We start from the raw sequence: 16,027 nt of genomic DNA, 5'->3' as shown, positions 1-16,027 counted from the left end.
GTTGCACATGTACTAGAAACTTCTATCTCAACTGATGAAGAAAAGGAATGAAAACTGGCCTAAAGCTTAGACTGAAGTTTCTTTTTTTTTTTTTTTTTTTTACAGTTTTTTGTATATCTTTATTGTAAAAACTCTCTTAAAAGCAATACAGCAAACTGTTATTTAAGAAACGAGCAAAATTAAGGCTGCCATTTCTGACTTTGGTTCTCTGAATTTAAGGGCCCACAAGTAGAAATTGGCCCAGAGGTGGTTCCCAGATAATTCTAAAGAAAGCGTTCCTCTGCAAATACCCTTTTTTCTTTAGTCTTACCCATGCACATACCAGTGAAAGGTTTGTAGCTGGAAGGGGTACCAAAAAAGAGATAAGTCGAAAGCAGAAAAAAGACAGTCTGGGTAGGATAAATGAAACCAAGTAGGTTTTGGTCAAAGGTGATTTTTCAATAAATTTATTATCATTATTGTCTCCATATATGTAAGCCCTTTGAAATGTGGTTTTATTCATTATTTTTCTTTGAAAATTTCCTTCCTGGCGAGAGTAGCCAGAATCATCATTCTTGAAGGTAAAGTAGCAATTACATCCATCAGACACAGGTGTGCTGCCCTGCTCCCGGCAGAGGCTGGAGAGGGCGAGCCCCCCTGTCCTCACGCTGCACTCTCTACCCTCAGCCCTGACAGCTGCAGCCGGAAGGGGCAAGCTAGAGGTGTGTCGTCTGCTCCTGGAGCAGGGGGCAGCTGTGGCCCAGCCCAACCGCCGGGGAGCTGTGCCCCTCTTCAGCACCGTTCGCCAAGGCCACTGGCAGGTAAGCAAGTAGCTACTTTGAGACTGTGTCAGAAAGTCAGTATGCAGAATCGTCCTGATGATCTGTACTGGATAGAAGGACTGGCTGCTTTTGACTGGTTATTTCACAGCATCCACAGGTTCTCTGGCAGGTTCAACAGATGCCTGCCAACCACTTACTTGCAGGAGTCTCTAACTTACAAAAAGAAAATGTGATGTATGTAAATTTGCGAGGAGCCAACTCATTGGAAAAGACTGATGCTGGGAAAGATTGAAGGCAAAAGGAGAAGAAGGCAGCAGAGGATGAGATGGTTAGAGAGCATCACCGACTCAATGGACATGAAGTTGCGCAAACTCTAGGAGATAGTGAAGGACAAGAGGAGCCTGGCATGCTGCAGTCCACGAGGTCACAAAGAGTCAGACGCAACTTAGTGACCAAAAAACAACAAATATAAATTCTATTAATAGTTATGCGATCTTTCCAGATGTTTGAATTCTGGGTAGGACAGAAAAGAAAGCATATTGGTTATAATCTTTGAAAAAAATTGAGTAGTCCTAGGAGCCAAACAGTGCTGAAGAGTTGTGAGAGGCACTGTATGTGTTCTGTTTGGTGGTAAACATTCACTGCAGGCAGGTTTGCAACACCTGGAAGTCAATAAAATGGCCCTGACATAGGCAGTGTGACTCGTGTTGGTTCTCCCATTATGGGATTGTTTAGTCTACATCTTGGCCTCCGTTAATCTTGGATTTTTTTTTTTTACTTAGTGGCTGAGCCAGACATTTAGAGTGAGTTCTCATTTGGCTCTCCCTAAGAAAGTCAGTGATCAAATCCCATGGTACTAGACCATGTGGGAACTAGAGGAGGTTCTTGCAGTGGCAAGTTTCGCTAGAGGTGATTTGCAGGGAACTCACATGGTGTGGGCATGGCATGCATGTGTCTGCTCAGCAGCACTTCCTGGCTCATCCATCCCCCCTTCTCTGCCCCTGCAGATCGTTGATCTTTTACTTACTCACGGAGCTGATGTCAACATGGCAGACAAGCAAGGCCGTACTCCCCTGATGATGGCAGCTTCTGAAGGCCACCTGGGAACTGTGGACTTTCTCCTTGCTCAAGGTCAGTCCTAGGATGCCAGAGCTTGATGGTCAGTACCCATCAAAACCCAAAGCTCGTGATTTCCAGGGATGGATTCCAAGAGGTGTTAAGAATGAGTATTCTTAATCCACTTGATTAGAAAGTGAAAGTCTATCTTCTCTCTTCTCTTCTAAATTCTGATGTTCTAATTCTAACATGGTGCCTCTCTAATTCTGACATTCTCTATTTCTTTATGGCTTGAGGGATTTTTGGTATCCTAATCAAATTTACATGGTATAAGTTCTTTAATTCAAATCAGTACTCTCCCAACTTTGAAGTTTTAATATGCACTTAATAAATGTTCATCTTCCAGAGACTGTATTTTGACTTTAACTTTATCAATTCTTTTGTCAACCTGCACAGCTAATATTTTTCTTGTATCCAAAGGAAGCAAATGAAGGTTTAAACGATTGTTGACCGTGGGACCCTATTTGAGGAATCAGGGTATTAATATTATCCTCCTATTGTAATAAATTCCCTTTAACATTTACCAGCATTCACATATTTCTGGTGAATGAGAGGTAAGTAAAAGGAGACTGTGGTCACACCATCCAGAGCATTCCAGGCTCCCCTCGAGGGTTGTGACCTGATTCACCTCTGCAGACCAGTGACGAGTGATGCGGGAACCTCTGTGGTAGAAGCGCTCCAGTCGCTGACTCTGCAGTACCACCTAGTGGAGCTTGAGTGTTTCAGTGAAGCAGGAGGTCGTGTGACTGTGATCAGCCTTGACCCCCATCCCAGTGAGCCTCCCCTATGAGTAAACTGGATCTGATCATCCATCATTCATAATTAATATCCACAAGTGCATACGCTTCAAGGAGGGCAAACTCCTGAAAATCATGCCCAGGCCGGAGCTGCTGAAGGGTAGTTGATGTGGGAAGAAGGCAAGGTTTGTTCTCAGATTTCAAATTACAGCTCAGTCAGAGACTTACTGGATCTTTAGCTCTCACCCCCAAAGATGTGTCTTCACTACCTCGGACTCACAAAAGTGGGTTCGAGTCAGAGAACTGTTTTCCCCATGTGCAAAGTGGGTCTTGCTGCCCTAGTACAAACCACCAGACCAACCTGGTTTCACAGTATCTATCCTTCATTCAGAAAATAAAGATCACGGCATCCGGTCCCATCACTTTATGGCAAATAGATGGAGAAACAGTGGAAACAGTGGCAGACTTTATTTTGGGGGGCTCCAAAATCACTACAGAGGGTGACTGCAGCCGTGAAATAAAAAGACACTTGCTCCTTGGAAGAAAAGTTATGACCAACCTAGACAGCATATTAAAAAGCAGAGACATTATTTTGCCAACAAAGGTCTGTCTAGTCAAGGCTATGGTTTTTCCAGTGGTGGAAAAACCATACAATATTGTGTTGGTTTCTGCCATACATCGACATCTTGAATGGACATGAGAGTTGGACTATAAAGAAAGCTGAGCGCCGAAGAATTGATGCTTTTGAACTGTGGTGTTGGAGAAGACTCTTGAGAGTCCCTTGAACTACAAGGAGATCCAACCAGTCCATCCTAAAGGAAACCAGTCCTGAATGTTCATTGGAAGGACTGATATTGAAGCTGAAACTCCAATATTTTGGCCACCTCATGCAAAGAGCTGACTCATTTGAAAAGACCCTGATCCTGGGAAACATTGAAGGCAGGAGGAGAAGGGATCAACAGAGGGTGAGATGGTTGGATGGCATCACCGATTCAATGACTCAATGGACATGAGTTTGAGTAAACTCCAGGAGTTGGTGATGGACAGGGAGGCCTGGTGGGCTGCAGTCTATGGGGTCGCAAAGAGTCAGACACAACTGAGTGACTGAACTGAACTGACTGATCCTTCATTCTGCTGACATGGGTGTTGGGGAGCAAGGGAGGATATCCCTAGATGCTCAGGATAAGACATGGCAGTAGTAAATGTCCCAGAACAACCCAAGTCTGCTGGAAAAGGGAGGACCCTTCACCACAGATAAGCAGTAGATGACCGCACAGGGTCTGCCGCACACCTATAGAAGCAGCTCGTCAGATGTCGATGTACGGCAGAAACCAACACAATATTGTAAAGCAATTATCCTTCGACTAGAAATAAATAATATTTTTTAAAAAGAAGATCATCGGACACAGATTTCAGAGAGTTGTCCTCCTTCACTGCAGGCACTCTGATCTCCATACTGTTTCGTTCTTTCACATTTAAATCAGAGACTTTCTCTCAATCACCGAATTCTACAGATGTATATTTAGCCTACATTATTTGCAAAACACTGTGCTAGGAACTGTGATCTTTTTTTAATTAATACACTATAATCCGTGTCTTCAAAGGGTCTATCATCTGGCAAGGAGGGGATGAAACAAAGAGAAGTAACTGCCTTAAAAAGCAGATAATCCTGAGTGTGCTGATAAAGGTATTTGAGTTAGAACAGGACAGACTTTGAAATTTGAGTAGGAAAAATGTTCTGTATTCAGGGAGGGGATATAATGTAAATGAAAGGTCAGAGAAGAGGAACAGGTACACAGCAAGACTGGGGAAATATGCAAGTTGTCCAGTGATGTACATGAGGACTGTTGGAAACGTACATGGAAAGAAGTTGAAAAGGAAGAGACTGGGGCTTCCCTGGTGGCTCAGCGGTAAAGAATCCAAATCTGCCTGCCAAGGCAGGGGACATGAGTTTGATCGCTGATCCAAAAGGATCCCACATACTGAGGAACTCCTGAGCCCATGTGCCACAACTATTAAGCCCACACTCTAGAGCCCAGGAGCTGCGGCTAGTGAAAGCCTGCCTGCCCTAGAGCCCGTGTTCAGCAACAAGAGAAGCCACCACAGTGAGAAGCCTGAGCACTGCAACCAGAGAGGAGACCCCACTCTCCACAACGAGAGGAAAGCCTGCACAGCAACAGAGGGCACAGCCAAAAATAAATAAGTAAAGTTATACTAAGAAAAGGAACGGATTAAAAGAGTTTGGACTTCTCTGAATGCAATAGGGAGCCTTTCAAGATTGTTTTAAAAGGGAATCAATCAATGCCAAAGTTGTGCTTTAAAAAAAAATTTGGCAATAGTATGAATAGTTGAGTTGATGAAGAGATGATAATGGACCTGGGGATCAATTAGGAAACCATTGTCATTGAATAGATAAGAGGTGATGCCAAATCCAGGTGCAGTGGCAGTTAGCATAGAACAGAAGGGCCAAGTGCAAAAAAAGATTGTGGATATAAAGATTGATCATATGTAGGACATATGGATAGATGAGTTGATAAGAACTCCACATAGTTCTAAAATTGAGACTTGGTTTGGGATGGACCTCTCAATTCAGTTCAGTTCCGTCACTCAGTCGTGTCCGATTCTTTGTGATGCGATCAACTGCAGCACACCAGGCCTCCCTGTCCATCACCAGCTCCTGGAGTCCACCCAAACCCATGTCCATCGAGTCGGTGATACCATCCAACCATCTCATCCTCTGTCGTCCCCTTCTCCTCCTGCCCTGAATCTTTCCCAGCATCAGGGTCTTTTCAAATGAGTCAGCTCTTCGCATCAGCTGGCCAAAGTATTGGAGTTTCAGCTTTAACATCAGTCCACACACTGCTATATTTAAAATTGATAACTAACACAGTCCTGCTGTGTAGCACTTGGAACTCTGTTCAATGTTATGTGGCATCCTGGATGGGAGAGGAGTTTGGGGGAGAACGGATACATGTGTATGTATGGCTGAGTCCCTTTGCTGTCCAACTGAAACTATCATGACATTGTTAATCAGCTATACTCCAATATAAAAATTTTTAAAGTTTTAAAATAAGTAAATGTTTGGGAGAACTGCAATTCTATTAACTTCTGGGAGAAGGAAAGAGAGAAGAATAAGGTTTCAAATAGAATTTTCAGAGTAAATTGAGTAATATGTTTTTTATATGTATCTCCTTTTCTTAAATTCCAGCTTCCCTCATCTTTGTAAAAATCAGTTTATCTGTAATATACATCCAGAACCTTCTTCTTCTGCTTATTCAACCACTGGAGACTCTGTCCAGGAAATTTATAGATGCTGCATCTGAGAAACCTCCTTAGATTCTGTCCCATATTCAAATTCACTCCGTGTTAGAATCAGCATTTGAGTCACAAACTAGAGGACCCAGTACATAGATGACTTTCCTCAGGGTTAAGAATATGGTACCATCCAGCCCTTCATCCTGTCACGGGAAGCCAGAATCTGGTTATCTGGCACAGAGGGGATAGGCCACATGACTGCCGAGGAGCTCCAGAGCCTGGCTGTGGCAGGTCCTGAGCTTAATCTGACATCCGAATCAGATCGGACATGTGAATCTGACATCCAGCGAGGAGGCAGCCTGAGAAGTGTACTGTGTGTGCAGTAAGTTGATCTCATTTTGTTAGTGAGCATGACACACCAACTGTGTGGAAAGAGTCACCTTAGGTACTCTTCAAAACCCGCAAGGCAATGACAGGCTCTTTGCCACCCAAGAGCTGACAACCTAGGCTAAGGACCAAATGTAGATTGAATTTTTGACTAATTACAAAACCGAGTGTCAAGTATGCTTGCTCCTAGAGAAACGCTGAAGGGAAGAAGATGCAAAATATAAAACAGGCAAAGCGAGTGGGGATGGAATTGTTGAAGGCTGACTAGTTTAATTAAACTCCTAGTTCCCTTCCTGGCCTGGTCCCAACCTCTTCCCTTGAGTCCATTCCCTTCCCACTCTAAGGAGGGAGAAGGTGGCCTGGTGCTATCATCAATGATAAACATGTTCTGAGCTCCTTATTCTATGAGAATCTCTCAAGGAGTTTATACTATTAAAAATGAAAGACTTTTGCTGAGTTCAGAAAACATTCCCTGAGAATTTATTACATATAAGTGGCATACATTAAAAAAAAAGATGAGTAACAGAATAAGGTGACGTGTGTCAGGCAGATTCAAGATGAGGTAATAGTGAGCAGGAGAGGCCTCTTGGAGACAGGGAGGTTTCAGATGGTTCCTAGAGAATGGGGGAAGTAAGGCAAGTCCCATATGGGGAAAGAAAAGGTGTCCACATGTGGGACCAACATAACGGGAAGTGAGGGTACAGGAACACTTGCGGGGGATTCTCAAGGCGGGGAGCACATCCATTTTGGCCAAAGTAGAGGATTCTCACGGGGAGTAGTAAGCTTCAGGATGCATAACCTAGGATGCCCAGAGAATGGGACTCTTCTACTGACCACTCATGGTAGCAGTTTTGTTAACAGCTTTATTAAAAGGGAACACACCAGAAGCAGAGGCTGTGCTTTGGCCGAATATACACCTTGAATGGCTCAGTGGTAAAAAATTTGCCTGCAATTCGGGACACCTGGGGTGGGAAGATCCCCTGGAGGAGGGCATGTCAACCCACTCTAGTATTCTTACCTGGAGAATTCCATGGACAGAGGAGCCTGGCGGGCTACAGGCCGTGGGGTCACAGAGTCGGACACAGCTGAGCACATGCGCACACCTTGAAACCCGGCTTCCACTCCTGCTGTGACTTCTCCCGTTGTTCCTGTTTCCTCAGCCCTGTGGTGTGCTTGCCCTGTAGGTGCCTCCATCGCTCTCATGGACAAAGAAGGACTGACCGCCCTCAGCTGGGCTTGTCTGAAGGGTCATCTCTCGGTGGTCCGTTCTCTGGTGGATAACGGGGCTGCCACTGACCACGCCGATAAGAACGGCCGCACCCCGCTGGATCTAGCCGCTTTCTACGGCGACGCTGAGGTGGTGAGTGCCTTTAACCAGCCCCCAGGGTGGGAGGAGGAGGGAAGGCTCTCCATCCACAGTGTTGTCTGGGGTTGATGATTCCTGATATAAAGTTCTCAGATCTGTACTTGCTTGAGCTCAGGAATATTCCAAACATGACTGAAAACCAGGAACAGGGGTCTGGCCCTGGAATACCAGCGCTGTCCTGCCTGGTTCACACCTGTGCTATGCTCAGTGGCTTCAGTCGTCTCCGACTGTACGACCCCATGGGCTGTATCCCGCCAGGCTCCTCTGTCCATGAGATTTCCCAGGCAAGAATGCTAGACGGGATTACCATTTCCTCCTCTGGAGGATCTTTCTGACCCAGGGGTAAAACCCATGTCTCCTGCATCGGCAGGCGGGTTCTTTCCAGCTGTACCACCCTGGGTTCACACCAGCAGTTAACTACAGGGCAGGCAGCAGCTGGAGCCCTCACACCTGGGTTGACTGTGCTGCTTGATCATGTCCTAGGTCCAGTTCCTGGTGGATCACGGGGCCATGATCGAGCACGTGGACTACAGCGGAATGCGCCCTCTGGACAGGGCTGTGGGGTGCCGGAACACTTCTGTTGTTGTCACCCTTCTGAAGAAAGGAGCCAAGATAGGTAGGAGAAAGGAGGAAGGTGCTGGCCATCTGTGCCCAGCGGCCAGACTGGCCCAGTGGTCTGGCTGCCCTGGGCGTTCAGCGTGAACATGTATAGTCTCCCCTCTGCCCGGCCCAGTTATTATCTGAGTGAACAGAAAGACTCTTGGCCCAGAGAAGAGCCCTGGTCTACACTACCCTGTGTCCAAAGTCACGTGGTTATCTGCCATGCCCGAGTCGCCTTAGCCAGGAGGCTGCTCTGACCTTAAGTGCATCTCAGCGCTGTTGCCTCGGCAGCAGCCCCGCCCTGTGAGCATCCTGGATCCCTGTGATGCCGCGAGCCTTCGCTTTGCCCTGCTCTGTATGTGCTTCGGACCCTCGGGTCCCTGCGGCTGCTGCCCCTCCGCTGCCCCTCCCACGGACCCGTAGACGAGGGTTGGCTGATGTGCTGGCTTTTTTGCTGCCTGCCTCTCACTGCTGCTTTTTCCTTCTTTTTTTTTTTTTTTTTTCACCTTCATCCATTTTTTTTTCCTCTCCTACAACTTTTTGTTTTCTCCTTTTTTTGAAGGTTGTCAGACGTTACCGAGTCGCCCACGAGGTATATTCACCGCTGTCAGCATCAGGCGTGGTCTGATGGCTTGGTCAGCTTTGCCTTCTCCTCTTTGATTTAGCCTGCATGAGTCCCCAACACCTCTAATCTTTTAATTTACTTCACCTTAAAAGAAGATATTTTTTTTAAATGACTGTTGTAGAGAATAACTTGAACTTTTGATAACTAACCCAGAAAAGCTTAGTTGGTAAATAGTTCAGGCATCTGTAAACTAATCGAGTTAACCTTTTTTCCTTCTCTTTGTGGGTAGAGTGGTCCTCTGTCACGATGGCTTGTTTCACACTGGAACAGTTCAGTGTGAATCCTAGGGGTCCTATTCGGTGCTTACAAATTAAGGGAGCCTTTAGAAATGTTCATGGTTTCCCTTCTGCAAAGTACATGCTTAAAAATTAAAGAGACTGAACAGCTAGGGGTTTTGAGTCCCAGATTCTGAAATAAATTACCCTTTTTGGATTTTTTAAAATCTTACAGTGACATTTAACGTAAACCCTTTTCTCCCAAGTTCCTTATTTAAAGTAACGCCAGACTAAGCATCGCCTGCCTGAATACAACATGCAGGCTCTGCTGCCCTCCGATGGTGCAGACTCTGACCGTTCAGAGATTCTTATTTTAAGGTGAATACAAATCCAACGCGGCTTGTTGGCAGTGGGAGGCGCTGAGACACTCCCAGTTCTAAAAGACGAGGCCAGTGTTGTGGAGCAAGTTGTTCTCTCAGCAGAAATCCCCCCCAGGGTGTTTTTTTCACCTAGCTTCCTACCACCCTTACATTGTATGAGTTTTTTACCCATCATGCATCCTGTACACTACAGGTCCAGCCACATGGGCGATGGCCACCTCCAAACCAGACATCATGATCATCCTGCTGAGCAAGCTGATGGAAGAGGGGGACATGTTTTATAAGGTGAGGGGAAGAAGGAGGTTTCTCCCGATGGCTGCTGACTCTGCCCTGCACGTAGACTTCACCAGAGTCTTGGTAGAATGACATTGGTGTCAGTTCTCCTCCTTGGTTCTAGAGTCATCAGGAGAGTGCCATCCCTCAGTGGAGGGCTCATAAGCTGAGGATCCCAGATTTTTGCTTTCTCAACGTGGGCCTACATGTGTCCACAGCTGATCAACCTAAAGACCTGGTTTTTACCTGGTCATTGATAGGTGGTGCCATAGATTCTACATGGAATCTGTTTATCGGAGCCTGGAAACCATGGGACAAGGAGAAGAAAAATAGGTACTGCAGGTATTCCCAGTCTGCAGGCAAGAGGCATTGATGTTAGCATTTATGTTTACTATATGTGTAGATTTAAAAGTCTGTAGTAATAATAGCTTATTGGCATCCCTGAGTAAGAGAAGGAAACCGAGACAAAGAGCAGTTATAGATTTACTTGAAATCATTAGCTGAATGACAACAAAAAAAGATATGGAGTCTTGTATTCACGGTTCGGGCTGAAGGCTCCATACCCTAACACACACAAACTCCCAGGGGCTGTAGGAAGGCCGTTAAGAACTTTCCATGTCAGAGCCATCTCATTGTATGAGGACTAGCTGAACCTTCTCCTCCTGAAGGTAAATACAAATCCAGCCCAGCTTTTGGCGGCGGGTGTCACTGAGACATGCCCAGGCCCAGAGATGAGGAAATGACTGTGACACGCATTATTTCCGCTTTATGTAAGGAGTACAGAGCTCCTGTGAGTAGAGTTGTATTTCCTGAGGACCATTGTGTGAAAGCTTGATAATCTAGGTCCCTTAGGCTTCTGGGAAACGAGCTCTGGCCCAGTCCTAATTTTACACAGCTTCACAGAAGGGCCTCTCTAGGCGTCGTGCTGATGGACTTGAGAATGGCGGTGCTGTCAAGAACCTAAGCCCTCTTTATGATATAACTTCTGGCATCCTGAGACAAGGCGTCCTGCCTCCTAATGAGAACAGCCAGAGCTACTCCTGTTCCCACCCAAAATTCTGCCTTGGAAGACTCCAAGTCTGTCCTCAGTGAAAGAGAAAATACAAGCTCAGGATCTCTGGCTGGAGTTACAACTACACAGAAGGAATGGAAGGAATAAAAAGATGAGCTAACAGAATGGGAGATGCCTCCCGCACCATTCTGAGCTCCGCTTACAGATTTTCAGAAGAAAAATGTAAGAAAAGTTCAAGGGCCCTGTGACCTAGGTCCCTCAGTGACTCATAGATTTACTTGGAAAATGCCTCCTACCTAGTCAGGTGGAATCACAGATTCTCAGTTTCACGTCTCTACCACCACTGCACCCCATGCCTCTTCCAAAAACAGAGAAAGACTCACTGAGACTGTTGTATCAGTAGTATTAGGGAAGCAACAGATAGACTCATTTAGCTCCCACATCCTCTGTGAGGAACAGCATGGCCTTTTCTAGAGGACTGGCAAGGTGGAACAAAAAGAGTTTTCCAGATAGGCCAAAGGTCAAGAAATAGTGATAAACTTGGAGCGATCAGGACTAGGGAATGCTGTGTCCCGGGGAGATTGGGCCAAGAACAGGCTCCTTTGGAATGAATACGGTCAGTCGTTCGGGAATCCAGTTGGGAAGCCGGGGCCCCAGGTCTTTGATTTGCCAAGGCTTTGTGTCTCTGGCTTGTGTCTTGGGAATCCCTCACCACGCCTTGCCTGCCAGGCGAGCTCCCAGTGGAAAAGATGGGACCTTGTCCTTGCGCCACGGGGTGTAGCTGGGGAGGGCTAACCCTGAGTGGTAACCGCGGAGAAAGGACGGGAACGGGAGCAGACCTCCTCAGCTGCTCAGCAGACCAACACTGTGTTTTGCCGTCTTGTGCTCCCACTAGAAAGGTAAAGTAAAGGAAGCCGCCCAGCGCTACCAGTATGCCCTGAAGAAGTTCCCTAGAGAAGGGTTTGGTGAGGACTTGAAAACCTTCCGGGAGCTGAAGGTGTCTCTCCTCCTCAACCTCTCTCGATGTCGCAGGAAAATGAACGTAAGTGCTTCTCATCCCAGCTCCTTTCCACAGCCCTGAAAGTTGATGATCCATGTCACGCCCTGGCTTTTAGCAGGCCCCCAAATCCTTGTCTGCCCCCATCTGGAACTTGGTTGTCCTTCACAGAGCACTGACATTTGCGATTTGAAAGAAATCAAGACTTAAGTATTACAATCTGTATCTCAAACTGTAAAAAATGAATTCTGTGGGCGCTTTGTAGCTTTCTGAATTTTCCTGATTCCCACTGAAAGTAATTGGAATACTCATCACCATCCTGCCCTGCCCCCCAAGTCAGGTTTCTGGTCTTTGGGAAAAGGTGAGCGCAGTGGACCCTGGAACTCCCAGCTTCAATTAGATACAATTGTAGTCATTCCCTTCCTTCCTGGGAGACCCCCTCATCATTTAAGGAAGGGCTGAAAAGAAGGCACAGGACCACGGACTTCAAGGTTTAATGTCTAAGGCTAATCTTAAACTTTCACTTCTTTCCTCATCCTTTTATTCTAACATGCCAGGTCCCTTCTTGTCACAGAAGGAGTCTCAGAACTCCTCCTGGTCCTTTGGTTCATTAGTTTAGTCCCTAAGTCATGTCCAACTCTTTTGCAACCCCATGGACTTCAGCCCACCAGGCTCTTCTGTCCATGGGATTTCCTCAGGTGAGAATACTGGAGTGGGTTACCATTTCCTTCTCCAGAGGATCGTCCTGAGCCAGGGGTCAAATCCGCGTCTCCTGAATTGGCAGGTCCACCAGGGAAACCCCTCCTGGTCCCTTATTATCTCCTAAATAGCCCTTGGTTCTTCTTGCCTGCCTAGATACAGCCTGTGATGCCCTCAGCCACTGCCCTCTTGATATGCAGACACTGCTGAGCCAAGAACCCTCTCTCAGATCCTAGGAATAGCCAGGCTTGTATCAGGAACCTCTGACATCCACCAGCCTGAGGTCTCAGGTTCCTCAGGAGACAAAAATAATCCTAGCCAAACAGGAACGTTTGAACAACAGAATAAAGAACTCAGGTGTCCAGCAGTGACCTTATAGCCTCTGTGGCAAGAGATCTGCTGTCAGCTCCAGAAAAATGACTTTTTGATCATCCATCTAAAAGCTAGCAGTGAAAAGAGCCCTGATAAATAAGCAGACTTGGGTGTCTCCAAGAGCACAGTGATGCCCTAAGAGGCAGAGCTTCTCTAGGTGCTTAGGAATATGGGGACATGGTGGAGGTTCTCGGGGGAAGCGGTGAGGTTCTGACATGAAACAGGAGGCAGAGCCCCGAGGGTCTCCTACAGCTCCAGCTAGTGAGCGTGAGATGAAGCTCCGAAGCTGCCACTGACCTACTGGCCACTTTATGCCTCACAGATACTCTGCTTCTTGAAAAAGTTCTAATCATCCCAGAAATAATGATCATCGCAAAAGAAAAAAATTAACAGGTTAGGTTGAAAATAGTAGAGCTGGAAGCCGATGCTATAAGATAGGAGATTTCCTCTTAGGCACCACATCAGATTGCATGCCAGGGCCACCTGAGATCTGTCAACTTTGGTAGAAAGTTGCCTGTTAACTTTTTTTTTCATTTTACCTCCACCACAGGGCCTTTGCTCTGCTTTAGGAATCACAAGCTTAACCAGAGGCTCCTGTGCTGTCCTATGGCTTTGATATTAAAGAGGAGAAAACCTTCCCCTTTAGTGTGTAAGGGTGTCTTGAAAATGATGGCTTTGTTGCCATGGTTCCTGTTCCCCGGGCTTCTTAAGACCAATGAAACCGTGTTCCTCCAGGGAACCTCAGTGACCAAGAGATGAGGTGACAGCAGACACCCCAGTCACAGCCCGGCTTCTCTCTTGTTTCAGAATTGTTTTTTAAACTTTAAATGTTTCCTAAGCAAGGAACGAGTTAAGAGAAGGAGCAGGCCCCAGAAGCCTCTGTGAAACAGAAGGGAAACTGCCGTTCCTTGAGCATCTCCTGTGTGGGGGACTTTCAGATGCTTCGTTGCTCTTAGTCCTACCTGGGAGGTCGGTGCGGATGAGAAAACACAGGGCGGGCTCTGTGGGCTTACAGAGCAGAGCTGAGAATTGAACCCAAGCCTGCCTGACACCCCTCCTCCGTCCACTCCCCTTAGCCAGTCAGTTCTTTTTCACATAGCCCCATCTTCCTGGATTTTTCTTGCCCCTTAAAAGTCAAGGAATAGTGGGGGAGGCAGGAAGAGGGGGGGTACAATGAGGGTCCACACGAGATGCCAGTGTGGGTGTTTGCCTCATACACAGGTGTGCAACAAGAGTTCAGGTTTCCAAATTCAGGAGCTTCAGTGGGTTGACATTTGGCTTCTGGGACAGAAATAACGTTGTTCCAAAGGCAGAAAGAGGGAAGACGAAAAACACTTTTGTCCTTTAGGGCAGATAAATTCCCAGGAGCCATTGCAGGACCACACAGGGCAAAAGGCCGAAGGAACTTGCATTTGGCCCATGTGGCTAGAGCCACGCCAGGCATGTCGAGAATCCCAGGTGCCCCATCCATAAATGTCAAAGAAATGTACCTGTAATCTGTTTTATTCCCAAGCTGTCTATTTCTCATATCTCTTCAATGACTCATTTGCACACCTATTGTAATGACAGGATTTTGGAATGGCGGAGGAATTTGCTACTAAGGCCCTGGAGCTGAAACCGAAATCTTATGAAGCTTACTATGCGAGAGCAAGGGCCAAACGCAGCAGCAGGTGAGGAGAGAGAGAGAGGGTGAGGAGCAAGAGGTCTCTTTCTGGAAATTTGGCCATGGTGACATTGGCCACCCTGGGGCATCTGTACCCACTGTGTGTGTCCCCGAGGACTCTCGGGGCCAAGCTTTGGGGATGGCCCCCACCCACCCCAAGCACAGAGCGCCTCTTCAGCTGGCACACCTTTGGGGCTGTGGCGAGCTAGAGCACCGTACTGTGGGAGAAAAATGCCTTTTCACTGTTGGAGACTGGCACCTTCTTCCAAGAGGCTTCTGCCATCTCTCAGTCGCTCTTTTAACCCCCAGAACAGACAGCACAAAGAGACACCGGTCTCTTGAGAGAGAGCAGAATATCCTCCTAACCCTTCTAGAGGGAAAAGTAGGACGGGTCACGTATCACAGACTCCTCTTTCTTTGCTTAGAGGCATTCGGGGGGTCCCCGGATCACTTAGTCTTCCTTCTGGGACTCCCCTCCAGTCTGACGGCATCAGACCTCCTTCGTATCTACCCGCCCCTCCCAGCACCACACCATAAATGCATGGAACACAGAAGGACCTGGGCCAGGACTGCGAGGGCCCCAGAGAAACCCCATCCCTCACGCCCAGGGGGCAGGAAAGGCTCCAGAAAGATCTAGAAACTGCCATCAGTGATCTTTATAGATCATTGATCCCTGTCCTTGATGCCACCTGGCCAGCGCCCTGCCCTTCTCCCCAGCTCTGCCTGTCGAAGAACTGCTTCAGGTTCACATCCATGACCAGGGAGCTGTTGTCCTGAAAATCAGACCCAGGTTAAGTCTAGAGATGACAGTGGCCGTGATCTTAGTCTTGGCTAGGTGGGGCAACAGAGGCCTCACAGAAGCTGAACGATCAGATTCTCTTTCCCCTGGGATGGTTCCTTCCTCACAAGGCCAACTGCCTCTTTTCTGGGCAAGGTTGACAGAGCGGAGGGGAATATCTCCGACAGTTTGTGTCCTTGTTTGTAAACGATAGTCTGAGTTTCCTAGTCAGCAAACCTGATACCTGCCCAGCTCTGCCGTAGCCAAGTGGAGGAGCCACAGCGCAGCGGGGCAAGAGGTAGACAGGGCAGAAGAGGACAGGGTTCTTGCCTGGGATGGAACAGGCCTGAAAATTGGGGCCAAAATGTAAAGAAAAAATTCTGCTGGATCAGCAAGATTCTTTAATATCGTAGTTACTGATTTGTTCCTAAGCTAATTGACAGTGACCCTGTAAATGACAACCCCACCCAACCCTCAGACTACCTGGTGTGCATTTGAGCACTAAGAGACACTTCCTGAAGGGCCTAGCTGGACTGAACCAAATGGGGACGTTTCTCCACTGATCCCAGAGAGGCCAGAAGGAAGATGGAGGCTGAAGGAGCTAGGGAATCATTCTGGGCTCTTCCGGAATGACAGCCTACCTATTTCTTTCCTTACAAATCAGATGCAACCAAAGCCCCCGGACGCCCCCCACCTGCACCCCACCCCACTCAGGCGCTAACAGTTGTCTGAGACCGTGACCAGGCCCTCAGCTCCTGGTGACTCCTGTGATTCAGAATAACTCCATTCCT

General features: G+C 47.2%; 1 protein-coding gene across 3 annotated transcripts in view; it reads left to right on the top strand.

Moving 5' to 3' along the window:
* Nucleotides 1-16,027, top strand: part of TANC2 (tetratricopeptide repeat, ankyrin repeat and coiled-coil containing 2) — a 372,903-nt gene that overhangs the window by 349,043 nt on the left and 7,833 nt on the right. For 2 of the 3 annotated variants that reach the window (XM_055575581.1, XM_055575580.1), the window contains 7 exons: nucleotides 667-800; nucleotides 1,769-1,892; nucleotides 7,441-7,616; nucleotides 8,106-8,238; nucleotides 9,636-9,727; nucleotides 11,623-11,769; nucleotides 14,365-14,465. In XM_055575581.1, the coding sequence (XP_055431556.1) occupies nucleotides 667-800; nucleotides 1,769-1,892; nucleotides 7,441-7,616; nucleotides 8,106-8,238; nucleotides 9,636-9,727; nucleotides 11,623-11,769; nucleotides 14,365-14,465 (907 nt within the window). Of the gene's footprint in view, nucleotides 1-666; nucleotides 801-1,768; nucleotides 1,893-7,440; nucleotides 7,617-8,105; nucleotides 8,239-8,784; nucleotides 8,815-9,635; nucleotides 9,728-11,622; nucleotides 11,770-14,364; nucleotides 14,466-16,027 lie in introns of all 3 variants that reach the window. The other variant, XM_055575578.1, reaches the window with a different exon arrangement.

Source organism: Bubalus kerabau, chromosome 4, assembly GCF_029407905.1.
Source record: "Bubalus kerabau isolate K-KA32 ecotype Philippines breed swamp buffalo chromosome 4, PCC_UOA_SB_1v2, whole genome shotgun sequence".
NCBI classification, from domain to species: domain Eukaryota; kingdom Metazoa; phylum Chordata; class Mammalia; order Artiodactyla; family Bovidae; genus Bubalus; species Bubalus kerabau.
Note: the sequence above shows the minus strand (reverse complement) of the source record. Positions and strands in the feature narration are given on the sequence as shown.